The sequence below is a fragment of the Phyllobates terribilis genome, unplaced genomic scaffold, assembly GCF_046119375.1.
Source record: "Phyllobates terribilis strain yellow unplaced genomic scaffold, ASM4611937v1 Scaffold_820__1_contigs__length_630855, whole genome shotgun sequence".
Taxonomy (NCBI): Eukaryota; Metazoa; Chordata; class Amphibia; order Anura; family Dendrobatidae; genus Phyllobates; species Phyllobates terribilis.
The window spans coordinates 246,508-272,854 of record NW_027363580.1 but is presented as its reverse complement, the minus strand read 5'-3'; the positions used below and the strand labels follow the sequence as shown (position 1 = coordinate 272,854).

The 26,347-nt window shown below is 60.4% G+C and overlaps 1 protein-coding gene across 1 annotated transcript; it reads right to left on the bottom strand.

Annotated features, from left to right (window-relative positions):
* Positions 1-17,298: 17,298 nt before the first annotated feature.
* MTX1 (metaxin 1) lies at positions 17,299-25,613 on the bottom strand. The gene is made up of 8 exons (XM_073668625.1): positions 25,483-25,613; positions 20,809-20,878; positions 20,655-20,734; positions 20,117-20,209; positions 19,858-20,040; positions 18,026-18,102; positions 17,792-17,946; positions 17,299-17,708 (listed from the first exon to the last, which is right to left on the bottom strand). The coding sequence occupies exons 1-8, from the start codon at positions 25,561-25,563 to the stop codon at positions 17,488-17,490; spliced, it is 960 nt and encodes a 319-aa protein (XP_073524726.1). The 5' UTR covers positions 25,564-25,613; the 3' UTR covers positions 17,299-17,487.
* Positions 25,614-26,347: the final 734 nt, after the last annotated feature.

The window sequence follows — 26,347 nt, the reverse complement described above, 5'->3', positions numbered from 1 at the left end:
CTGCAGATCTCGCAGCCTCAGGACCAGCACCTTCAGTACTCTGCAGAGCTTTCTGGCTGGTATAGCCTGCTGCAGATCTCGCAGCCTCAGGACCAGCACCTTCAGTACTCTGCAGAGCTTTCCGGCTGGTATAGCCTGCTGCAGACCTCGCAGCCTCAGGACCAGCACCTTCAGTACTCCGCAGAGCTTTCTGGCTGGTATAGCCTGCTGCAGACCTCACAGCCTCAGGACCAGCACCTTCAGCACTCCGCAGAGCTTTCTGGAGGTTATAGCCTGCTGCAGACCTCACAGCCTTAGGACCAGCACCTTCAGTACTCCGCAGAGCTTTCTGGCGGTTATAGCCTGTTGCAGACGTCGCAGCCTCAGGACCAGCACCTTCAGTACTCCACAGAGCTTTTTGGCGGTTATAGCCTGCTGCAGACCTCACAGCCTCAGGACCAGCACCTTCAGTACTCTGCAGAGCTTTCTGGCGGTTATAGCCTGCTGCAGACCTCACAGCCTCAGGACCAGCACCTTCAGTACTCCGCAGAGCTTTCTGGCGGTTATAGCCTGCTGCAGACCTCGCAGCCTCAGGTCCAGCACCTTCAGTACTCCGCAGAGCTTTCTCGCTGGTATAGCCTGCTGCAGACCTCGCAGCCTCAGGACCAGCACCTTCAGTACTCCGCAGAGCTTTCTGGTGGTTATAGCCTGCTGCAGACCTCACAGCCTCAGGTCCAGCACCTTCAGTACTCCGCAGAGCTTTCTGGTGGTTATAGCCTGCTGCAGACCTCGCAGCCTCAGGACCAGCACCTTCAGTACTCCACAGAGCTTTCTGGCGCTTATAGCCTGCTGCAGACCTCACAGCCTCAGGACCAGCACCTTCAGTACTCCGCAGAGGTTTCTGGTGGTTATAGCCTGCTGCAGACCTCACAGCCTCAGGACCAGCACCTTCAGTACTCCGCAGAGCTTTCTGGTGGTGATAGACTGCTGCAGACCTCGCAGCCTCAGGACCAGAACCTTCAGTACTCCGCAGAGCTTTCTGGCGGTTATAGCCTGCTGCAGACCTCACAGCCTCAGGACCAGCACCTTCAGTACTCCGCAGAGCTTTCTGGTGGTTATAGCCTGCTGCAGACCTCACAGCCTCAGGACCAGCACCTTCAGTACTCCGCAGAGCTTTCTGGCGGTTATAGCCTGCTGCAGACCTCGCAGCCTCAGGACCAGCACCTTCAGAACTCCGCAAAGCTTTCTGGCGGTTATAGCCTGCTGCAGACCTCACAGCGTCAGGTCCAGCACCTTCAGTACTCCGCAGAGCTTTCTGGCTGGTATAGCCTGCTGCAGACCTCACAGCCTCAGGACCAGCACCTTCAGTACTCTGCAGAGCTTTCCGGCTGGTATAGCCTGCTGCAGACCTCGCAGCCTCAGGACCAGCACCTTCAGTACTCCGCAGAGCTTTCTGGCTGGTATAGCCTGCTGCAGACCTCGCAGCCTCAGGACCAGCACCCTCAGTACTCTGCAGAGCTTTCCGGCTGGTATAGCCTGCTGCAGACCTCGCAGCCTCAGGACCAGCACCTTCAGTACTCCGCAGAGCTTTCTGGCTGGTATAGCCTGCTGCAGACCTCACAGCCTCAGGACCAGCACCTTCAGCACTCGGCAGAGCTTTCTGGCGGTTATAGCCTGCTGCAGACCTCACAGCCTCAGGACCAGCACCTTCAGTACTCCGCAGAGCTTTCTGGCGGTTATAGCCTGCTGCAGACCTCACAGCCTCAGGACCAGCACCTTCAGTACTCCGCAGAGCTTTCTGGTGGTTATAGCCTGCTGCAGACCTCACAGCCTCAGGTCCAGCACCTTCAGTACTCTGCAGAGCTTTCTGGCGGTTATAGCCTGCTGCAGACCTCACAGCCTCAGGACCAGCACCTTCAGTACTCCGCAGAGCTTTCTGGTGGTTATAGCCTGCTGCAGACCTCACAGCCTCAGGTCCAGCACCTTCAGTACTCTGCAGAGCTTTCGGGTCGTTATAGCCTGCTGCAGACCTCACAGCCTCAGGACCAGCACCTTCAGTACTCCGCAGAGCTTTCTGGCTGGTATAGCCTGCTGCAGACCTCACAGCCTCAGGACCAACACCTTCAGTACTCCGCAGAGTTTTCTGGCTGGTATAGCCTGCTGCAGACCTCACAGCCTCAGGACCAACACCTTCAGTACTCCGCAGAGCTTTCTGGCGGTTATAGCCTGCTGCAGACCTCACAGCCTCAGGACCAGCACCTTCAGTACTCCGCAGAGCTTTCTGGAGGTTATAGCCTGCTGCAGACCTCACAGCCTCAGGACCAGCACCTTCAGTACTCCGCAGAGCTTTCTGGTAATTATAGCCTGCTGCAGACCTCGCAGCCTCAGGACCAGCACCTTCAGTACTCCACAGAGCTTTCTGGCTGGTGTAGCCTGCTGCAGACCTCGCAGCCTCAGGACCAGCACCTTCAGTACTCCGCAGAGCTTTTTGGTGGTTATAGCCTGCTGCAGACCTCAGTCTCAGGACCAGCACCTTCAGTACTCCGCAGAGCTTTCTGGTAGTTATAGCCTGCTGCAGACCTCGCAGCCTCAGGATCAGCACCTTCAGTACTCCGCAGAGCTTTCTGGTAGTTATAGCCTGCTGCAGACCTCACAGCCTCAGGACCAGCACCTTCAGTACTCCGCAGAGCTTTCTGGTAGTTATAGCCTGCTGCAGACCTCGCAGCCTCAGGACCAGCACCTTCAGTACTCCGCAGAGCTTTCTGGCGGTTATAGCCTGCTGCAGACCTCACAGCCTCAGGACCAGCACCTTCAGTACTCCACAGAGCTTTCTGGAGGTTATAGCCTGCTGCAGACCTCGCAGCCTCAGGACCAGCACCTTCAGTACTCCGCAGAGCTTTCTGGCTGGTATAGCCTGCTGCAGACCTCACAGCCTCAGGACCAGCACATTCAGTACTCCGCAGAGCTTTCCTGAGGTTATAGCCTGCTGCAGACCTCACAGTCTCAGGACAAACACCTTCAGTACTCCGCAGAGCTTTCTGGTAGTTATAGCCTGCTGCAGACCTCGCAGCCTCAGGACTAGCACCTTCAGTACTCCGCAGAGCTTTCTGGCGGTTATAGCCTGCTGCAGACCTCGCAGCCTCAGGACCAGCACCTTCAGTACTCCGCAGAGCTTTCTGGCTGGTATAGCCTGCTGCAGACCTCACAGCCTCAGGACCAGCACCTTCAGTACTGCGCAGAGCTTTCTGGCGGTTATAGCCTGCTGCAGACCTCACAGCCTCAGGACCAGCACCTTCAGTACTCCGCAGAGCTTTCTGGCTGGTATAGCCTGCTGCAGACCTCACAGCCTCAGGACCAGCACCTTCAGTACTGCGCAGAGCTTTCTGGCGGTTATAGCCTGCTGCAGACCTCACAGCCTCAGGACCAGCACCTTCAGAACTCCGCAGAGCTTTCTGGCGGTTATAGCCTGCTGCAGACCTCACAGCCTCAGGACCAGCACCTTCAGAACTCCGCAGAGCTTTCTGGAGGTTATAGCCTGCTGCAGACCTCACAGCCTCAGGACCAGCACCTTCAGTACTCCGCAGAGCTTTCTGGTGGTTATAGCCTGCTGCAGACCTCACAGCCTCAGGACCAGCACCTTCAGTACTCCGCAGAGCTTTCTAGCTGGTATAGCCTGCTGCAGACCTCGCAGCCTCAGGACCAGCACCTTCAGTACTCAGCAGAGCTTTCCGGCTGGTATAGCCTGCAGCAGACCTCACAGCCTCAGGACCAGCACCTTCAGTACTCCACAGAGCTTTCTGGCTGGTGTAGCCTGCTGCAGACCTCGCAGCCTCAGGACCAGCACCTTCAGTACTCCGCAGAGCTTTTTGGTGGTTATAGCCTGCTGCAGACCTCAGTCTCAGGACCAGCACCTTCAGTACTCCGCAGAGCTTTCTGCTGGTTATAGCCTGCTGCAGACCTCGCAGCCTCAGGACCAGCACCTTCAGTACTCCGCAGAGCTTTCTGGAGGTTATAGCCTGCTGCAGACCTCACAGCCTCAGGACCAGCACCTTCAGTACTCCGCAGAGCTTTCTGGCTGGTATAGCCTGCTGCAGACCTCACAGCCTCAGGACCAGCACCTTCAGTACTGCGCAGAGCTTTCTGGCGGTTATAGCCTGCTGCAGACCTCACAGCCTCAGGACCAGCACCTTCAGAACTCCGCAGAGCTTTCTGGCGGTTATAGCCTGCTGCAGACCTCACAGCCTCAGGACCAGCACCTTCAGAACTCCGCAGAGCTTTCTGGAGGTTATAGCCTGCTGCAGACCTCACAGCCTCAGGACCAGCACCTTCAGTACTCCGCAGAGCTTTCTGGTGGTTATAGCCTGCTGCAGACCTCACAGCCTCAGGACCAGCACCTTCAGTACTCCGCAGAGCTTTCTAGCTGGTATAGCCTGCTGCAGACCTCGCAGCCTCAGGACCAGCACCTTCAGTACTCAGCAGAGCTTTCCGGCTGGTATAGCCTGCAGCAGACCTCACAGCCTCAGGACCAGCACCTTCAGTACTCCACAGAGCTTTCTGGCTGGTGTAGCCTGCTGCAGACCTCGCAGCCTCAGGACCAGCACCTTCAGTACTCCGCAGAGCTTTTTGGTGGTTATAGCCTGCTGCAGACCTCAGTCTCAGGACCAGCACCTTCAGTACTCCGCAGAGCTTTCTGCTGGTTATAGCCTGCTGCAGACCTCGCAGCCTCAGGACCAGCACCTTCAGTACTCCGCAGAGCTTTCTGGAGGTTATAGCCTGCTGCAGACCTCGCAGCCTCAGGACCAGAACCTTCAGTACTCCGCAGAGCTTTCTGGCGGTTATAACCTGCTGCAGACCTCACAGCCTCAGGACCAGCACCTTCAGTACTCCGCAGAGCTTTCTGGTGGTTATAGCCTGCAGTAGACCTCACAGCCTCAGGACCAGCACCTTCAGTACTCCGCAGAGCTTTCTGGCTGGTATAGCCTGCTGCAGACCTCGCAGCCTCAGGACCAGCACCTTCAGTACTCCGCAGAGCTTTCTGCTGGTTATAGCCTGCTGCAGACCTCACAGTCTCAGGACCAGCACCTTCAGTACTCCGCAGAGCTTTCTGGCTGGTATAGCCTGCTGCAGACCTTACAGCCTCAGGACCAGCACCTTCAGCACTCCGCAGAGCTTTCTGGAGGTTATAACATACTGCAGACCTCGCAGCCTCAGGACCAGCACCTTCAGCACTCCGCAGAGCTTTCTGGCAGTTATAGCCTGCTGCAGACCTCACAGCCTCAGGACCAGCACCTTCAGTACTCCGCAGGGCTTTCTGGAGGTTATAGCCGGCTGCAGACCTCACAGCCTCAGGACCAGCACCTTCAGTACTCCGCAGAGCTTTCTGGAGGTTATACCCTGCTGCAGACCTCGCAGCCTCAGGACCAGCACCTTCAGTACTCCGCAGAGCTTTCTGGAGGTTATACCCTGCTGCAGACCTCACAGCCTCAGGACCAGCACCTTCAGTACTCCGCAGAGCTTTCTGGCTGGTATACCCTGCTGCAGACCTCGCAGCCTCAGGACCAGCACCTTCAGTACTCCGCAGAGCTTTCTGGCAGTTATAGCCTGCTGCAGACCTCGCAGCCTCAGGACCAGCACCTTCAGTACTCCGCAGAGCTTTCTGGTGGTTATAGCCTGCTGCAAACCTCACAGCCTCAGGACAAGCACCTTCAGTACTCCGCAGAGCTTTCTGGCGGTTATAGCCTGCTGCAGACCTCCAAGCCTCAGGACCAGCACCTTCAGTACTCCGCAGAGCTTTCTGGCGGTTATAGCCTGCTGCAGACCTCACAGCCTCAGGACCAGCACCTTCAGTACTCCGCAGAGCTTTCTGGCGGTTATAGCCTGCTGCAGACCTCACAGCCTCAGGACCAGCACCTTCAGTACTCCGCAGAGCTTTCTGGTGGTTATAGCCTGCTGCAGACCTCACAGCCTCAGGACCAGCACCTTCAGTACTCCACAGAGCTTTCTGGTGGTTATAGCCTGCTGCAGACCTCACAGCCTCAGAACCAGCACCTTCAGTACTCCGCAGAGCTTTCTGGCGGTTATAGCCTGCTGCAGACCTCACAGCCTCAGGACCAGCACCTTCAGTACTCCGCAGAGCTTTCTGGTGGTTATAGCCTGCTGCAGACCTCACAGCCTCAGGTCCAGCACCTTCAGTACTCTGCAGAGCTTTCGGGTCGTTATAGCCTGCTGCAGACCTCACAGCCTCAGGACCAGCACCTTCAGTACTCCGCAGAGCTTTCTGGCTGGTATAGCCTGCTGCAGACCTCACAGCCTCAGGACCAACACCTTCAGTACTCCGCAGAGCTTTCTGGCGGTTATAGCCTGCTGCAGACCTCGCAGCTTCAGGACCAGCACCTTCAGTACTCCGCAGAGCTTTCTGGTACTTATAGCCTGCTGCAGACCTCGCAGCCTCAGGACCAGCACCTTCAGTACTCCGCAGAGCTTTCTGGTAGTTATAGCCTGCTGCAGACCTCACAGCCTCAGGACCAGCACCTTCAGTACTCCGCAGAGCTTTCTGGTAGTTATAGCCTGCTGCAGACCTCGCAGCCTCAGGACCAGCACCTTCAGTACTCCGCAGATCTTTCTGGCGGTTATAGCCTGCTGCAGACCTCACAGCCTCAGGACCAGCACCTTCAGTACTCCACAGAGCTTTCTGGAGGTTATAGCCTGCTGCAGACCTCGCAGCCTCAGGACCAGCACCTTCAGTACTCCGCAGAGCTTTCTGGCTGGTATAGCCTGCTGCAGACCTCACAGCCTCAGGACCAGCACCTTCAGTACTCCGCAGAGCTTTCTGGCTGGTATAGCCTGCTGCAGACCTCACAGCCTCAGGACAAACACCTTCAGTACTCCGCAGAGCTTTCCTGAGGTTATAGCCTGCTGCAGACCTCACAGTCTCAGGACAAACACCTTCAGTACTCCGCAGAGCTTTCTGGTAGTTATAGCCTGCTGCAGACCTCGCAGCCTCAGGACTAGCACCTTCAGTACTCCGCAGAGCTTTCTGGCGGTTATAGCCTGCTGCAGACCTCGCAGCCTCAGGACCAGCACCTTCAGTACTCCGCAGAGCTTTCTGGCTGGTATAGCCTGCTGCAGACCTCACAGCCTCAGGACCAGCACCTTCAGTACTGCGCAGAGCTTTCTGGCGGTTATAGCCTGCTGCAGACCTCACAGCCTCAGGACCAGCACCTTCAGTACTCCGCAGAGCTTTCTGGCTGGTATAGCCTGCTGCAGACCTCACAGCCTCAGGACAAGCACCTTCAGTACTGCGCAGAGCTTTCTGGCGGTTATAGCCTGCTGCAGACCTCACAGCCTCAGGACCAGCACCTTCAGTACTCCGCAGAGCTTTCTGGCTGGTATAGCCTGCTGCAGACCTCACAGCCTCAGGACCAGCACCTTCAGTACTCCGCAGAGCTTTCTAGCTGGTATAGCCTGCTGCAGACCTCGCAGCCTCAGGACCAGCACCTTCAGTACTCCGCAGAGCTTTCTGGTGGTTATAGCCTGCTGCAAACCTCACAGCCTCAGGACAAGCACCTTCAGTACTCCGCAGAGCTTTCTGGCGGTTATAGCCTGCTGCAGACCTCCAAGCCTCAGGACCAGCACCTTCAGTACTCCGCAGAGCTTTCTGGCGGTTATAGCCTGCTGCAGACCTCACAGCCTCAGGACCAGCACCTTCAGTACTCCGCAGAGCTTTCTGGCGGTTATAGCCTGCTGCAGACCTCACAGCCTCAGGACCAGCACCTTCAGTACTCCGCAGAGCTTTCTGGTGGTTATAGCCTGCTGCAGACCTCACAGCCTCAGGACCAGCACCTTCAGTACTCCACAGAGCTTTCTGGTGGTTATAGCCTGCTGCAGACCTCACAGCCTCAGAACCAGCACCTTCAGTACTCCGCAGAGCTTTCTGGCGGTTATAGCCTGCTGCAGACCTCACAGCCTCAGGACCAGCACCTTCAGTACTCCGCAGAGCTTTCTGGTGGTTATAGCCTGCTGCAGACCTCACAGCCTCAGGTCCAGCACCTTCAGTACTCTGCAGAGCTTTCGGGTCGTTATAGCCTGCTGCAGACCTCACAGCCTCAGGACCAGCACCTTCAGTACTCCGCAGAGCTTTCTGGCTGGTATAGCCTGCTGCAGACCTCACAGCCTCAGGACCAACACCTTCAGTACTCCGCAGAGCTTTCTGGCGGTTATAGCCTGCTGCAGACCTCGCAGCTTCAGGACCAGCACCTTCAGTACTCCGCAGAGCTTTCTGGTACTTATAGCCTGCTGCAGACCTCGCAGCCTCAGGACCAGCACCTTCAGTACTCCGCAGAGCTTTCTGGTAGTTATAGCCTGCTGCAGACCTCACAGCCTCAGGACCAGCACCTTCAGTACTCCGCAGAGCTTTCTGGTAGTTATAGCCTGCTGCAGACCTCGCAGCCTCAGGACCAGCACCTTCAGTACTCCGCAGATCTTTCTGGCGGTTATAGCCTGCTGCAGACCTCACAGCCTCAGGACCAGCACCTTCAGTACTCCACAGAGCTTTCTGGAGGTTATAGCCTGCTGCAGACCTCGCAGCCTCAGGACCAGCACCTTCAGTACTCCGCAGAGCTTTCTGGCTGGTATAGCCTGCTGCAGACCTCACAGCCTCAGGACCAGCACCTTCAGTACTCCGCAGAGCTTTCTGGCTGGTATAGCCTGCTGCAGACCTCACAGCCTCAGGACAAACACCTTCAGTACTCCGCAGAGCTTTCCTGAGGTTATAGCCTGCTGCAGACCTCACAGTCTCAGGACAAACACCTTCAGTACTCCGCAGAGCTTTCTGGTAGTTATAGCCTGCTGCAGACCTCGCAGCCTCAGGACTAGCACCTTCAGTACTCCGCAGAGCTTTCTGGCGGTTATAGCCTGCTGCAGACCTCGCAGCCTCAGGACCAGCACCTTCAGTACTCCGCAGAGCTTTCTGGCTGGTATAGCCTGCTGCAGACCTCACAGCCTCAGGACCAGCACCTTCAGTACTGCGCAGAGCTTTCTGGCGGTTATAGCCTGCTGCAGACCTCACAGCCTCAGGACCAGCACCTTCAGTACTCCGCAGAGCTTTCTGGCTGGTATAGCCTGCTGCAGACCTCACAGCCTCAGGACAAGCACCTTCAGTACTGCGCAGAGCTTTCTGGCGGTTATAGCCTGCTGCAGACCTCACAGCCTCAGGACCAGCACCTTCAGTACTCCGCAGAGCTTTCTGGCTGGTATAGCCTGCTGCAGACCTCACAGCCTCAGGACCAGCACCTTCAGTACTCCGCAGAGCTTTCTAGCTGGTATAGCCTGCTGCAGACCTCGCAGCCTCAGGACCAGCACCTTCAGTACTCCGCAGAGCTTTCTGGCTGGTATAGCCTGCTGCAGACCTCACAGCCTCAGGACCAGCACCTTCAGTACTCAGCAGAGCTTTCTGGCTGGTATAGCCTGCAGCAGACCTCACAGCCTCAGGACCAGCACCTTCAGTACTCCACAGAGCTTTCTGGCTGGTATAGCCTGCTGCAGACCTCGCAGCCTCAGGACCAGCACCTTCAGTACTCCGCAGAGCTTTTTGGTGGTTATAGCCTGCTACAGACCTCGAAGCCTCAGGACCAGCACCTTCAGTATTCCACAGAGCTTTCTGGCGGTTATAGCCTGCTGCAGACCTCAGTCTCAGGACCAGCACCTTCAGTACTCCGCAGAGCTTTCTGCTGGTTATAGCCTGCTGCAGACCTCGCAGCCTCAGGACCAGCACCTTCAGTACTCCGCAGAGCTTTCTGGAGGTTATAGCCTGCTGCAGACCTCGCAGCCTCAGGACCAGAACCTTCAGTACTCCGCAGAGCTTTCTGGTGGTTATAGCCTGCAGTAGACCTCGCAGCCTCAGGACCAGCACCTTCAGTACTCCGCAGAGCTTTCTGGCTGGTATAGCCTGCTGCAGACCTCGCAGCCTCAGGACCAGCACCTTCAGTACACCGCAGAGCTTTCTGGCGGTTATAGCCTGCTGCAGACCTCGCAGCCTCAGGACCAGCACCTTCAGTACTCCACAGAGCTTTCTGGCTGGTATAGCCTGCTGCAGACCTCGCAGCCTCAGGACCAGCACCTTCAGTACTCCGCAGAGCTTTTTGGTGGTTATAGCCTGCTACAGACCTCGAAGCCTCAGGACCAGCACCTTCAGTACTCCACAGAGCTTTCTGGCGGTTATAGCCTGCTGCAGACCTCAGTCTCAGGACCAGCACCTTCAGTACTCCGCAGAGCTTTCTGCTGGTTATAGCCTGCTGCAGACCTCGCAGCCTCAGGACCAGCACCTTCAGTACTCCGCAGAGCTTTCTGGCGGTTATAGCCTGCTGCAGACCTCGCAGCCTCAGGACCAGAACCTTCAGTACTCCGCAGAGCTTTCTGGCGGTTATAACCTGCTGCAGACCTCACAGCCTCAGGACCAGCACCTTCAGTACTCCGCAGAGCTTTCTGGTGGTTATAGCCTGCAGTAGACCTCACAGCCTCAGGACCAGCACCTTCAGTACTCCGCAGAGCTTTCTGGCTGGTTATAGCCTGCTGCAGACCTCACAGCCTCAGGACCAGCACCTTCAGTACTCCGCAGAGCTTTCTGGAGGTTATACCCTGCTGCAGACCTCACAGCCTCAGGACCAGCACCTTCAGTACTCCGCAGAGCTTTCTGGCTGGTATAGCCTGCTGCAGACCTCACAGTCTCAGGACAAGCACCTTCAGTACTCCGCAGAGCTTTCTGGCGGTTATACCCTGCTGCAGACCTCGCAGCCTCAGGACCAGCACCTTCAGTACTCCGCAGAGCTTTCTGGAGGTTATACCCTGCTGCAGACCTCACAGCCTCAGGACCAGCACCTTCAGTACTTCGCAGAGCTTTCTGGAGGTTATAACCTGCTGCAGACCTCGCAGCCTCAGGACCAGCACCTTCAGTACTCCGCAGAGCTTTCTGGCGGTTATAGCCTGCTGCAGACCTCACAGCCTCAGGACCAGCACCTTCAGTACTCCGCAGAGCTTTCTGGCGGTTATAGCCTGCTGCAGACCTCACAGCCTCAGGACCAGCACCTTCAGTACTCCGCAGAGCTTTCTGGAGGTTATAGTCTGCTGCAGACCTCACAGCCTCAGGACCAGCACCTTCAGTACTCTGCAGAGCTTTCTGGAGGTTATACTCTGCTGCAGACCTCACAGCCTCAGGACCAGCACCTTCAGTACTCCGCAGAGCTTTCTGGCGGTTATAGCCTGCTGCAGACCTCACAGCCTCAGGTCCAGCACCTTCAGTACTCCGCAGAGCTTTCTGGCGGTTATAGCCTGCTGCAGACCTCACAGCCTCAGGTCCAGCACCTTCAGTACTCCGCAGAGCTTTCTGGCGGTTATAGCCTGCTGCAGACCTCACAGCCTCAGGTCCAGCACCTTCAGTACTCCGCAGAGCTTTCTGGCGGTTATAGCCTGCTGCAGACCTCACAGCCTCAGGACCAGCACCTTCAGTACTCCGCAGAGCTTTCTGGTAGTTATAGCCTGCTGCAGACCTCACAGCCTCAGGACCAGCACCTTCAGTACTCCGCAGAGCTTTCTGGCGGTTATAGCCTGCTGCAGACCTCACAGCCTCAGGTCCAGCACCTTCAGTACTCCGCAGAGCTTTCTGGCGGTTATAGCCTGCTGCAGACCTCACAGCCTCAGGTCCAGCACCTTCAGTACTCCGCAGAGCTTTCTGGCGGTTATAGCCTGCTGCAGACCTCACAGCCTCAGGACCAGCACCTTCAGTACTCCGCAGAGCTTTCTGGCGGTTATAGCCTGCTGCAGACCTCACAGCCTCAGGACCAGCACCTTCAGTACTCCGCAGAGGTTTCTGGCGGTTATAGCCTGCTGCAGACCTCGCAGCCTCAGGACCAGCACCTTCAGTACTCCGCAGAGCTTTCTGGCGGTTATAGCCTGCTGCAGACCTCACAGCCTCAGGACCAGCACCTTCAGTACTCCGCAGAGCTTTTTGGCGGTTATAGCCTGCTGCAGACCTCACAGCCTCAGGACCAGCACCTTCAGTACTCCGCAGAGCTTTCTGGAGGTTATAGCTTGCTGCAGATGTGAAGCATAACCTTGCGACGGCTGCCTGAGGCCGCTCTTGGCTCAGTCCTCATGGGCATTGGCCTCATGGGCACTAATCTTCTTGGGTTGTCAGGAGAAAGATATAAAATGGTCATATAGGAACAGCAGCTTCACCCCAACGAAAGAACCAAATGCTCTGGGATTCTGTTCTGTGGAGTGAGGGAACAAAGAGCTGAGGCTGGAAGGAAGAACAGAGACCCCTGCCTACAGAAATGGGGGCTCCCGATTCAAGACAACACCCTGGACCTTCCACAAGGAGCATGGTCTCACACCTCACAGTTGGAGGCTTCATGTCAGACGTCCTGGGAGATGGTGCAGCTGCCGCCACCAGTGCATGAGCTGAACTGCAAGCGACCTCAGCGCGCGCTCCAATGCTGTGGGGCTAGAGGGAGACCCTCGTATACACCTCTAGTGACATAACCCTCATTTATGATCATACACCAGTAGTGGAAGAGCGAGGCCGACCCCTGCACATATAGAGGCACTTACAGGAGAGCCCTGCTGCGGCCCACCCACTGCTCACCCTCTAGCCACCCTACCAGAGGCCAGTCCCCAGCTGAGGCACACACATTGCTCACCCTCTAGCCACCCTACCAGAGGCCAGTCCCCTGCTGAGGCCCACCCACTGCTCACCCTCTAGCCCCCCCCTACCAGAGGCCAGTTTACCGCTGAGGCCCACCCACTGCTCACCCTCTAGCCCCCCCCTACCAGAGGCCAGTTCACCGCTGAGGCCCACCCACTGCTCACCCTCTAGCCCCCCCCTACCAGAGGCCAGTCCCCTGCTGAGGCCCACCCACTGCTCACCCTCTAGCCCCCCTACAAGGAGCCAGTCCCCCGCTGAGGTCCACCCACTGCTCACCCTCTAGCCCCCCCACCAGAGGCCAGTTCACCGCTGAGACCCACCCACTGCTCACCCTCTAGCCCCCCTACCAGAGGCAAGTCCCCCGCTAAGGCCCACCCACTGCTCACCCTCTAGCCCCCCCACCAGAGGCCAGTTCGCCGCTGAGGCCCACCCACTGCTCACCCTCTAGCCCCCCTACCAGAGGCCAGTTCACCGCTGAGGCCCACCCACTGCTCACCCTCTAGCCCCCCTACCAGAGGCCAGTTCACCGCTGAGGCCCACCCACTGCTCACCCTCTAGCCCCCCTACCAGAGGCCAGTCCCCTGCTGAGGCCCACCCACTGCTCACCCTCTAGCCCTCCTACCAGAGGCCAGTCCCCTGCTGAGGCCCATCCACTGCTCACCCTCTAGCCCTCCTACCAGAGGCAAGTCTCCCCCGCTGAGTCCCACCCACTGCTCACCCTCTAGCCCCACCAGAGGCCAGTCACCCGCTGAGGACCACCCACTGCTCACCCTCTAGCCCCCCTACCAGAGGCCAGTTCACTGCTGAGGCCACGCACTGCTCACCCTCTAGCCCCCCTACCAGAGAACAGTCCCCTGCTGAGGCCCACCCACTGCTCACCCTCTAGCCCCCCTACCAGAGGCAAGTCTCCCCCGCTGAGTCCCACCCACTGCTCACCCTCTAGCCACCCTACCAGGGGCCAGTCCCCCGCTGAGACCCACCCACTGCTCACCCTCTAGTCCCCCTACCAGAGAACAGTCCCCTGCTGAGGCCCACCCACTGCTCACCCTCTAGCCCCCCTACCAGAGGCAAGTCTCCCCCGCTGAGTCCCACCCACTGCTCACCCTCTAGCCACCCTACCAGGGGCCAGTCCCCCGCTGAGAGCCACCCACTGCTCACCCTCTAGCCCCCCTACCAGAGAACAGTCCCCTGCTGAGGCCCACCCACTGCTCACCCTCTAGCCCCCCTACCAGAGGCAAGTCTCCCCCGCTGAGTCCCACCCACTGCTCACCCTCTAACCACCCTACCAGAGGCCAGTCCCCCACTGAGACCCACCCACTGCTCACCCTCTAACCACCCTACCAGAGGCCAGGTCACCGCTGAGGCCCACCCACTGCTCACCCTCTAGCCCCCCTACCAGAGGCCAGTTCACCGCTGCGGCCCACCCACTGCTCACCTTCTAGCCCCCCTACCACAGGCCAGTTCACCGCTGAGGCTCACCCTCTAGCCCCCCTACCAGAGGCCAGTCCCCTGCTGAGGCCCACCCACTGCTCACCCTCTAGCCCTCCTACCAGAGGCAAGTCTCCCCCACTGAGGCCCACACATTGCTCACCATCTAGCCATCCAACCAGAGGCCAGTCCTCCGGTGAGGCCCACCCACTGCTCACCCTCTAGCCCCCCCCTACCAGAGGCCAGTTCACCGCTGAGGCCCACCCACTGCTCACCCTCTAGCCCCCCCTACCAGAGGCCAGTCCCCTGCTGAGGCCCACCCACTGCTCACCCTCTAGCCCCCCCTACCAGAGGCCAGTCCCCTGCTGAGGCCCACCCACTGCTCACCCTCTAGCCTCCCGTTCCAGAGGCCAGTCCCTTGCTGGGGCCCACCCACTGCTCACCCTCTAGCCCCCCTACAAGGAGCCAGTCCCCCGCTGAGGTCCACCCACTGCTCACCCTCTGGCCCCCCTACCACAGGCAAGTCCCCTGCTGAGGCCCACCCACTGCTCACCCTCTAGCTCCCCCACCAGAGGCCAGTTCACCGCTGAGGTCCACCCACTGCTCACCCTCTAGCCCCACTACCAGAGGCAAGTCCCCCGCTAAGGCCCACCCACTGCTCACCCTCTAGCCCCCCCACCAGAGGCCAGTTCACCGGAGGCCCACCCACTGCTCACCCTCTAGCCCCCCTACCAGAGGCCAGTTCACCGCTGAGGCCCACCCACTGCTCACCCTCTAGCCCCCCTACCAGAGGCCAGTTCACCGCTGAGGCCCACCCACTGCTCACCATCTAGCCCCCCTACCAGAGGCCAGTCCCCTGCTGAGGCCCACCCACTGCTCACACTCTAGCCCCCCCTACCAGAGGCCAGTCCCCTGCTGAGGCCCACCCACTGCTCACCCTCTAGCCTCCCCTTCCAGAGGCCAGTCCCCTGCTGGGGCCCACCCACTGCTCACCCTCTAGCCACCCTACCAGGGGCCAGTCCCCCGCTGAGACCCACCCACTGCTCACCCTCTAGCCACCCTACCAGGGGCCAGTCCCCCGCTGAGACCCACCCACTGCTCACCCTCTAGCCACCCTACCAGAGGCAAGTCTCCCCCGCTGAGGCCCACCCACTGCTCACCCTCTAACCACCCTACCAGAGGCCAGTCCCCCGCTGAGGCCTATCCACTGCTCAACCTATAGCCCCCCTACCAGAGGCCAGTCGCCTGCTGAGACCTACCCACTGCTCACCCTCTAACCACCCTACCAGAGGCCAGGTCACCGCTGAGGCCCACCCACTGCTCACCCTCTAGCCCCCCTACCAGAGGCCAGTTCACCGCTGTGGCCCACCCACTGCTCACCTTCTAGCCCCCCTACCAGAGGCCAGTTCACCGCTGAGGCTCACCCTCTAGCCCCCCTACCAGAGGCCAGTCCACTGCTGAGGCCCACCCACTGCTCACCCTCTAGCCCTCCTACCAGAGGCAAGTCTCCTCCGCTGACTCCCACCCACTGCTCACCCTCTAGCCCCCCTACCAGAGGCCAGTTCACCGCTGAGGCTCACCCTCTAGCCCCCCTACCAGAGGCCAGTCCCCTGCTGAGGCCCACCCACTGCTCACCCTCTAGCCCCCTTACCAGAGGCAAGTCTCCCCAGCTGAGTACCACCCACTGCTCACCCTCTAGCCATCCTACCAGGAGCCAGTCACCCACTGAGGCCCACCCACTGCTCACCCTCTAGCCATCCTACCAGCGGCCAGTCCCCTGCTGAGGCCCACCCACTGCTCACCCTCTAGCCACCCTACCAGAGGCCAGTCCCCTGCTGAGGCCCACCCACTGCTCACCCTCTAGCCCCCCTACCAGGAGCCAGTCACCTGCTGACGCCCACCCACTGCCGCCCACCCACTGCTCACCCTCTAGCCACCCTACCAGGGGCCAGTCCCCCGCTGAGGCCCACCCACTGCTCACCCTCTAGCCATCCTACCAGAGGCCAGTCCCCTGCTGAGGCCCACCCACTGCTCACCCTCTAGCCACCCTACCAGAGGCCAGTCCCCTGCTGAGGCTCACCCTCTAGCCATCCTACCAGAGGCCAGTCCCCTGCTGAGGCCCACCCACTGCTCACCCTCTAACCACCCTACCAGAGGCCAGGTCACCGCTGAGGCCCACCCACTGCTCACCCTCTAACCACCCTACCAGAGGCCAGGTCACCGCTGAGGCCCACCCACTGCTCACCCTCTATCCCTCCTACCAGAGGCAAGTCTCCCCCGCTGAGGCCACACACGGCTCACCCTCTAGCCACCCTACCAGAGGCCAGGTCACCGCTGAGGCCCACCCACTGCTCACCCTCTAGCAACCCTACTAAGGGCCAGTCCTCCGCTGAGGCCACAGACTGCTCACCATCTAGCCACCCTACCAGAGGCCAGTCCCCCGCTGAGGCCACACACGGCTCACCCTCTAGCCACCCTACCAGAGACCAGTCCCCTGCTGAGGCCCACCCACTGCTCACCCTCTAGCCCCCCTACCAGAGGCCAGTTCCCTGCTGAGGCCCACCCACTGCTCACCCTCTAGCCCCCCTACCACAGGCCAGTCCCCCGCTGAGGCCACACACGGCTCACCCTCTAGCCCTCCTACCAGAGGCCAGTCCCCCGCTGAGGCCCACCCACTGCTCACCATCTAGCCCTCCTACCAGGGTCCAGTCCCCCACTGAGGCCCACCCACTGCTCACCCTCTAGCCACCCTACCAGAGGCCAGTCCCCCGCTGAGGCCCACCCACTGCTCACCATCTAGCCCTCCTACCAGGGTCCAGTCCCCCGCTGAGGCCACACACGGCTCACCCTCTAGCCCCCCTACCAGGGTCCAGTCCCCCGCTGAGGCCCACCCACTGCTCACCCTCTAGCCCCCCTACCAGAGGCCAGTCCCCCGCTGAGGCCCACCCACTGCTCACCATCTAGCCCTCCTACCAGGGTCCAGTCCCCCACTGAGGCCACACACGGCTCACCCTCTAGCCACCCTACCAGGGTCCAGTCCCCCGCTGAGGCCCACCCACTGCTCACCCCACCAGGGGCTTGGATACAATATAGGACACGCCAGCTCCTCCCCCTCCCGCCAGTTCCCCCCTCCAACACCTGTGTGGGGTCTTCATTGTACGGCTGTAGTGAGACCCTTGTATACACCTCTGGTGACATAACCCTCGTTTATTATCATACATCAGTAGTGGGAGTGCGAGGCCGACCCCTGCACATATAGAGGCACTTAGAGAACAGCCCCCCTGCGACCCACCCACTGATACCCCTCTGGCCACCCTACCAGAGACTTGGACACAATATAGAAAGGTAATGGAATGAGATCTGGCCTCCCGGCCCCAGCGTCACTCATCCTCCTCCTCCTCCTCCAGGGCTAACTCTCGCTTCACTGCCCTGTCCCCCGACACCCGCTGGATGGACACGATCCCGCTCAGCAGCGCGTAGCTGATCATGGCCAGCAGCCCCACCGCCACGGACAGGAGCTGGTTTCGCCTTTTGTGGGGCTCCTCCTCATATTCGGGAGTTTCAGCTGGAGGAGTCTGAGGGGAGATCCGAGGAAAGGTCTCTGCAAAGACACAAAGCACAGTGTTGTGAGCGAGCGGGACAGCAGACACAGAAGGGGCCGAGGGTCCGGCCGCGGGAACCCACCTCCATCCTGAGAGAAGTAGATGCTGAGGATGGATGAGCAATACTGGCACAGGTTGGGCAGAGACCTCAGGTGCTGCTGCAGCCGGCTGCTGGGCAGCTTCACGCTCAGGATCAGGGCCAGGTGGCTGAAGATGTGGGCGTCCAGAGAGGCCGGGCTGCAAGGGACAGGCGGCGACATCATCAAACAAGGTGGACCACCCCAAACAAGGGTCCCAGCACCAGGGTCACACTTACGAGTCTCCAAAGAAGAACTGGTGCGCCCCCAGCCGCTGCGAGAGGAGGGTGAGACATTCCTGGGCGTCCGCGTATAGCTGAGGAGGTACAGAGTCACTGCCAGCGGCCATCACAACCCCAGACCTCCCCATCCTCCCGCCAGCTCCCACCCCTGCTTCACGGTGGTCTCGTCATCCTCCGGCCAGCTCCCACCCCTGCTTCACGGTGGTCTCGTCATCCTCCGGCCAGCTCCCACCCCTGCTTCTCGGTGGTCTCGTCATCCTCCCGCCAGCTCCCCCACACCTGCTTCTCGGTGGTCTCGTCATCCTCCCGCCAGCTCCCACCCCTGCTTCTCGGTGGTCTCGTCATCCTCCCGCCAGCTGGTCTCGTCATCCTACCGCCAGCTCCCCCCACCTGCTTATCGATGGTCTCGTCATCCTCCCGCCAGCTCCCACCCCTGCTTCTCGGTGGTCTCGTCATCCTCCCGCCTGCTTCCCCCACCTGCTTATCGATGGTCTCGTCATCCTCCCGCCAGCTCCCACCCCTGCTTCTCGGTGGTCTCGTCATCCTACCGCCAGCTCCCCCCACCTGCTTATCGATGGTCTTGTCATCCTCCCGCCAGCTCCCACCCCTGCTTCTCGGTGGTCTCGTCATCCTCCAGCCAGCTCCCACCCCTGCTTCTCGGTGGTCTCGTCATCCTCCCGCCAGCTCCCCCACACCAGCTTCTCGGTGGTCTCATCATCCTCCTGCCAGCTCCCCCCTTCTCCCACACCTGCTTCTCGGTGGTCTCGTCATCCTCCCGCCAGCCCCCCCCACACCTGCTTCTCGGTGGTCTCGTCATCCTCCCGCCAGCCCCCCCCACACCTGCTTCTCGGTGGTCTCGTCATCCTCCCGCCAGCCCCCCCCACACCTGCTTCTCGGTGGTCTCGTCATCCTCCCGCCAGCTCCCCCCCCCCCCCCACACACACCTGCTTCTCGGTGGTCCCGTCATCCTCCCGCCAGCACCCCCCCCCACTACTCGGTGGTCTCGTCATCCTCCCGCCAGCCCCCCCCCCTCCTTCTCGGTGGTCTCGTCATCCTCCCGCCAGCTTTTACCCCTGCTTCTCGATGGTCTCGTCATCCTCCCGTCAGCCCCCCCCCTCCACACCTGCTTCTCGGTGGTCTCGTTATCCTACCACCAGCTCCACACCTGCTTCTCGGTGGTCTCGTCATCCTCCCGCCAGCCCCCTCCCCCCCCCCACACCTGCTTCTCGGGGGTCTCGTCATCCTCCTGCCAGCTCCCCCACCGAACCTGCTTCTCGGTGGTCTCGTCATCCTCCCGCCAGCCCCCCCCCCCCCACACCTGTTCTCGGTGGTCTCGTCATCCTCCCGCCAGCCCCACCCCCCACACCTGCTTCTAGGTCTCGTCATCCTCCCGCCAGCCCCACCCCCTACACCTGCTTCTCGGTCTCGTCATCCTCCCGCCAGCCCCACCCCCCACACCTGCTTTTCGGTGGTCTCACCATCCTCCCACCAGCACCCCCCCACACCTGCTTCTCGGTGGTCTCGTCATCCTCCCGCCAGCCCCCCCCCCCTTCTTGGTGGTCTCGTCATCCTCCCGCCAGCTCCCACCCCTGCTTCTCGGTGGTCTCGTCACCCCCCCCCCCCCCTTCTCAGTGGTCTCGTCATCCTCCCGCCAGCTCACCCCCCCCCACACCTGCTTCTCGGTGGTCTCGTCATCCTCCCGCCAGCCCCCCCCTTCTTGGTGGTCTCGTCATCCTCCCGCCAGCTCCCACCCCTGCTTCTCGGTGGTCTCGTCACCCCCCCCCCTTCTCAGTGGTCTCGTCATCCTCCCGCCAGCTCCCCCCCCACACCTGCTTCTCGGTGGTGTCGTCATCCTCCTGCCAGCTCTCGCCCCGGATCAGCTGCAGATGCTCCAGGTGTTTCTTGTGAATCTGGTTGGGGATGAAGAAGTTGAGCGGGAAGGGGATGGTCTCGGCGTACCACCTGCGCGTGTGGTCCACGTAGTTCTTGGCATCTACCCAGAATGTATGGATCTAGGAGGAGAGAGATGAGCCTGAGTCCTGATGATGGGGGGTGGTCTCTGAGTATTAATGCTGGGGGGAGACTCACCAAAGCCGGCAGTAGCTTCTCCTCCAGCAGAGAGATGAAGGCCAGCGTGTCCGCACCTTGCTTAGCCGTCAGGTCGTAATCCGCGTTATATTTCTGGGGACCAAAATCCCCCGTCATCACAAAGTACCCCCATACAGTAGATATCAAGGCACCCCCTCCCTGCAATACATAAGATACAGACCACACCTCCCCCGACACCTGGACTGTGGGTGTCGGCGCCCCCTCCCCCCTCCACACAGGGTCCAGGTGTCGGCGCCCCCTCCCCCTTCCACACACGGTCCAGGTGTCGGCGCCCCCTCCCCCCTCCACACACGGTCCAGGTGTCGGCGCCCCCTCCCCCCTCCACACACGGTCCAGGTGTCGGCGCCCCCTCCCCCCTCCACACACGGTCCAGGTGTCGGCGCCCCCTCCCCCCTCCACACACGGTCCAGGTGTCGGCGCCCCCTCCCCCCTCCACACACGGTCCAGGTGTCGGCGCCCCCTCCCCCCTCCACACACGGTCCAGGTGTCGCAGCCCCCTCCCGTGTCGCCTGCTCACCTGCTTCCTCAGGTGGGTGATGATTTTGCAGGTCTGGAACACGACCCCGTCCTGCAGAGTCTTTAGGGCAGGGAGCTGACCTGGAATTAGAGTTATGGCTGTGAGCGTGCACACAGGGTGACATGCTACATGTGCGTGAGGGGGCAGCAGGTACCTGAGGGGCTTCGCCAGGGGTTGGAGATCTTATGGACCTTGAGGGGAGCTCCAGAGAATTTAGCGTAGGTCTGAAACAAAACAAAAACATGGGTATGGCTGTACGGGGTCACCTGGAAGCTCTGCAGGGGCTACAGTAATGGGTGCCCTACCCGCCACAGGCATTCACAGGGGGATCTCCTGCCGCCATATGGAGAGGCCACCCCATCATCTGCTGCCAGGGTGGAGGATGGGGAATGAACGTCAGCGCAGCAGCCCGTAATTAGTGTGTATGGCGAGATCACTGCCAACGCTGACCACGGAAACCAGCCACACGCGAGGGAAGGGGAGTCAGAGTAAAAGTCTACAGCTGACGTCCAGTACGGCGGACACCAGCCCTCACATCGGGAAAGCAGGGCGACGTCCAGTACGGCGGACACCAGCCCTCACGCCGGGAAAGCAGGGCGACGTCCAGTACGGCGGACACCAGCCCTCACGCCGGGAAAGCAGGGCGACGTCCAGTACGGCGGACACCAGCCCTCACGCCGGGAAAGCAGGGCGACGTCCAGTACGGCGGACACCAGCCCTCACGCCGGGAAAGCAGGGCGACGTCCAGTACGGCGGACACCAGCCCTCACGCCGGGCGACGTCCAGTACGGCGGACACCAGCCCTCACGCCGGGCGACGTCCAGTACGGCGGACACCAGCCCTCACGCCGGGCGACGTCCAGTACGGCGGACACCAGCCCTCACGCCGGGCGACGTCCAGTACGGCGGACACCAGCCCTCACGCCGGGCGACGTCCAGTACGGCGGACACCAGCCCTCACGCCGGGAAAGGCGGGCGACGTCCAGTACGGCGGACACCAGCCCTCACGCCGGGAAAGCCGGGCGACGTCCAGTACGGCGGACACCAGCCCTCACGCCGGGAAAGCCGGGCGACGTCCAGTACGGCGGACACCAGCACTCACGCCGGGAAAGCCGGGCGACGTCCAGTACGGCGGACACCAGCACTCACGCCGGGAAAGCCGGGCGACGTCCAGTACGGCGGACACCAGCCCTCACGCCGGGAAAGCCGGGCGACGTCCAGTACGGCGGACACCAGCCCCCACGCTGGGCGACGTCCAGTACGGTGGACACCAGCCCCCACGCCGGGAAAGCAGGGCGACGTCCAGTACGGCGGACACTAGCCCTCACGCCGGGTAAGCCGGGCGACGTCCAGTACAGTGGACACTAGCCCTCACGCCGGGCGACGTCCAGTAAGGCGGACACCAGCACTCACGCCGGGAAAGCCGGGCGATGTCCAGTACGGCGGACACTAGCCCTCACGCCGGGCGACGTCCAGTAAGGCGGACACCAGCACTCACGCCGGGAAAGCCGGGCGACGTCCAGTACGGAGGACACCAGCCATCACGCCGGGAAAGCCGGGCGACGTCCAGTACGGCGGACACCAGCCCTCACGCCGGGAAAGCCGGGCGACGTCCAGTACGGCACGGCAGTCAGTAAGAACACTCATTCTGCGGGGTGATGTCAGCTCTGGAGGATGAGGCGCTGCATTCCTGGGCTGACCACACTGTAATGGGGCTGACTTTCCACTCTGGTAATCCCAGGTCGGCAGCTTTTCCTCCGCTCTCTGTAAACATCGCATCACCCACAAGAGCCGCATTCTGTGTGTCTGACACGGAGGAGACGAGCGGCGCCCGCTCAGCACAACTGACTCATTCATCCCTCGAGCTGACACTGCCCGTAATATACATATAATGTACATTAACCCCGTGTGGGGCGAGCGGCTGCAGTCCGGGAGAGACCCCAGGAACAGCACAGTGGCAGAAGGAGTGTGGGGCAGAATGGGAAGCGTAGACCGGGGGAACCAAAGCAGCACAGAGCATGCGAGGGGATGGGCGAACACAGCGTCGGTCACACACACACGCGAACACAGCGTCGGTCACACACACACAGCGTCGGTCACACACACACACACACAGCGTCGGTCACACACACACACACACAGCGTCGGTCACACACACAGCGTCGGTCGGACACACACACACAGCGTCGGACACACACACACACAGCGTCGGACACACACACACACAGCGTCGGACACACACACACACAGCGTCGGACACACACACACACACACAGCGCGTCGGACACACACACACAGCGCGTCGGTCACACACACACACACACAGCGCGTCGGTCACACACACACAGCGCGTCGGACACACACACACACACAGCGTCGGACACACACACACACAGCGCGCGTCGGACACACACACACAGCGTCGGACACACACACACACACAGCGTCGGACACACACACACACAGCGTCGGACACACACACACACAGCGTCGGACACACACACACACAGCGTCGGACACACACACACACAGCGTCGGACACACACACACACAGCGTCGGACACACACACACACAGCGTCGGACACACACACACACAGCGTCGGACACACACACACAGCGTCGGACACACACACACACACAGCGTCGGACACACACACACACACAGCGTCGGACACACACACACACACAGCGTCGGACACACACACACACACAGCGTCGGACACACACACACACAGCGCGCGTCGGTCACACACACACAGCGTCGGTCACACACACACAGCGTCGGACACACACACACACAGCGTCGGACACACACACACACAGCATCGGACACACACACACACAGCATCGGACACACACACACACAGCATCGGACACACACACACACAGCGTCGGACACACACACACAGCGTCGGACACACACACACAGCGTCGGACACACACACACACACACACACACACACACACAGCGTCGGACACACACACAGCGTCGGACACACACACACAGCGCGTCGGTCACACACACACAGCCACAGCGCGTCGGTCACACACACACACACACAGCGTCGGTCACACACACACACACAGCGTCGGTCACACACACACACACACACACAGCGTCGGACACACACACACACACACACAGCGTCGGACACACACACACAGCGTCGGACACACACACACAGCGTCGGACACACACACACAGCGTCGGACACACACACACACAGCGTCGGACACACACACACACAGCGCGTCGGACACACACACACACAGCGCGTCGGACACACACACACACAGCGCGTCGGACACACACACACACAGCGCGTCGGACACACACACACACAGCGCGTCGGACACACACACACACAGCGCGTCGGACACACACACACACAGCGCGTCGGACACACACACACACAGCGCGTCGGACACACACACACACAGCGCGTCGGACACACACACACACAGCGCGTCGGTCACACACACAGCCACAGCGCGTCGGTCACCCGTCCCCCCTCACCAGCACGGTCAGACAGTCCAGGTCCACAGCGTCGGTCACACACACACAGCGCGTCGGTCACACACACAGCGTCAGTCACCCGTCCCCCCTCACCAGCACGGTCAGACAGTCCAGGTCCACAGCGTCGGTCACACACACACACACACACAGCGTCAGTCACCGTCCCCCCTCACCAGCATGGTCAGACAGTCCAGGTCCACAGCGTCGGTCACTCACTCTCACACACACACACAGCGTCGGTCACACACACACAGTGACAGTCACCCGTCCCCCCTCACCAGCACGGTCAGACAGTCCAGGTCCACAGAGTCGGTCACACACACACACAGCGCGTCGGTGTCACACACACACACACACACACACACACACACACAGCGCGTCGGTCACACACACACAGCGTCAGTCACCCGTCCCCCCTCACCAGCACGGTCAGACAGTCCAGGTCCACAGAGTCGGTCACACACACAGCGTCGGTCACACACACACACACACACACTGCGCGTCGGTCACACACACAGCGCGTCGGTCACACACACACACACACACACAGCGCGTCGGTCACACACACACACAGCGCGTCGGTCACACACACACACACACACACACACACAGCGTCAGTCACCCGTCCCCCCTCACCAGCACGGTCAGACAGTCCAGGTCCACAGCGTCGGTCACACACACACAGCGCGTCGGTCACACACACACACACACACACACACACAGCGCGTCGGTCACACACACACACAGCGTCAGTCACCCGTCCCCCCTCACCAGCACGGTCAGACAGTCCAGGTCCACAGCGTCTGTCACACACACAGCGTCGGTCACACACACAGCGCGTCGGTCACACACACACACACACAGCGCGTCGGTCACACACACACACAGCGTCAGTCACCCGTCCCCCCTCACCAGCACGGTCAGACAGTCCAGGTCCACAGCGTCTGTCACACACACACACACACACACACAGCGTCAGTCACCCGTCCCCCCTCACCAGCACGGTCAGACAGTCCAGGTCCACAGCGTCGGTCACACACACAGCGCGTCGGTCACACACACACAGCGCGTCGGTCACACACACACACACACACACACAGCGCGTCGGTCACACACACACACACACACACACACACAGCGCGTCGGTCACACACACACACACACAGCGCGTCGGTCACACACACACACAGCGTCAGTCACCCGTCCCCCCTCACCAGCACGGTCAGACAGTCCAGGTCCACAGCGTCGGTCACTCTCACACACACACACACACACACACACACACAGTGACAGTCACCCGTCCCCCCTCACCAGCACAGTCAGACAGTCCAGGTCCACGCTCGGGAGCCCCCAGTCTCCTTTCCAGCAGTACAGCTCCATGGGCGCCGCCATCTTTGCGCACGGCTGACCCGCCCACTGCTGGATCACGTGCTCTCCTCTGGCAGAAAGGTATTGGTTACTATGCACCATTGTACAGGGGCGTGACCGAACACTGTAACCAATAGGACGACAGGTTATATATTCCAGGGGCGGAAAATATTATAAACTGCCATGCGATTGGCTTACGTGGGCTCCTTCTCCTGACTGTAACTTCTGAAAACTCAAAGCGGATGTGTTGTGTTCCTATGACAACACTTCTGTGTCCTCCATATACAAAGGCTGTGAATACAGTTTATAGCCCACGCATCACACTGCAGATTAGATATACGGTACATACTTCTATAGCGCCATCATATTCCGCATCGCTGTACAGATATCATCACTGTCCCCCCCTGAGGCTCACAAATAAAGTGCTGACCACTGAGCCCCTGTGCTGCCCTATATATAGTTCAGTGCTAACCACTGAGCCACCCTGCTGCCCTATATATAGTACAGCGCTAACGACTGAGCCACTGTGCTGCCCTATATATAGTACAGTGCTGACCACTGAGCCCCTGTGCTGCCCTATATATAGTACAGTGCTGACCACTGAGCCCCTGTGCTGCCCTATATATAGTACAGTGCTGACCACTGAGCCACCCTGCTGCCCTATATATAGTACAGTGCAGACCACTGAGCCCTTGTGATGCCCTATATATAGTACAGCGCTAACCACTGAGCCCCTGTGCTGCCTTATATATAGTACAGTACTGACCACTGAGCCCCTGTGCTGCCCTATATATAGTACAGTGCTGAC

Coding starts and splice junctions, on each gene's coding strand:
- MTX1 (XM_073668625.1), bottom strand. CDS start 25,563: ATGGCGGCGCCCATGGAGCTGTACTGCTGGAAAGGAGACTGGGGGCTC. Junction 17,947..18,025: donor CAGTTCTTCTTTGGAGACTC/GTAAGTGTGACC, acceptor TGTCCCTTGCAG/CCCGGCCTCTCTGGACGCCC. Junction 17,709..17,791: donor CTACTTCTCTCAGGATGGAG/GTGGGTTCCCGC, acceptor GTGTCTTTGCAG/AGACCTTTCCTCGGATCTCC.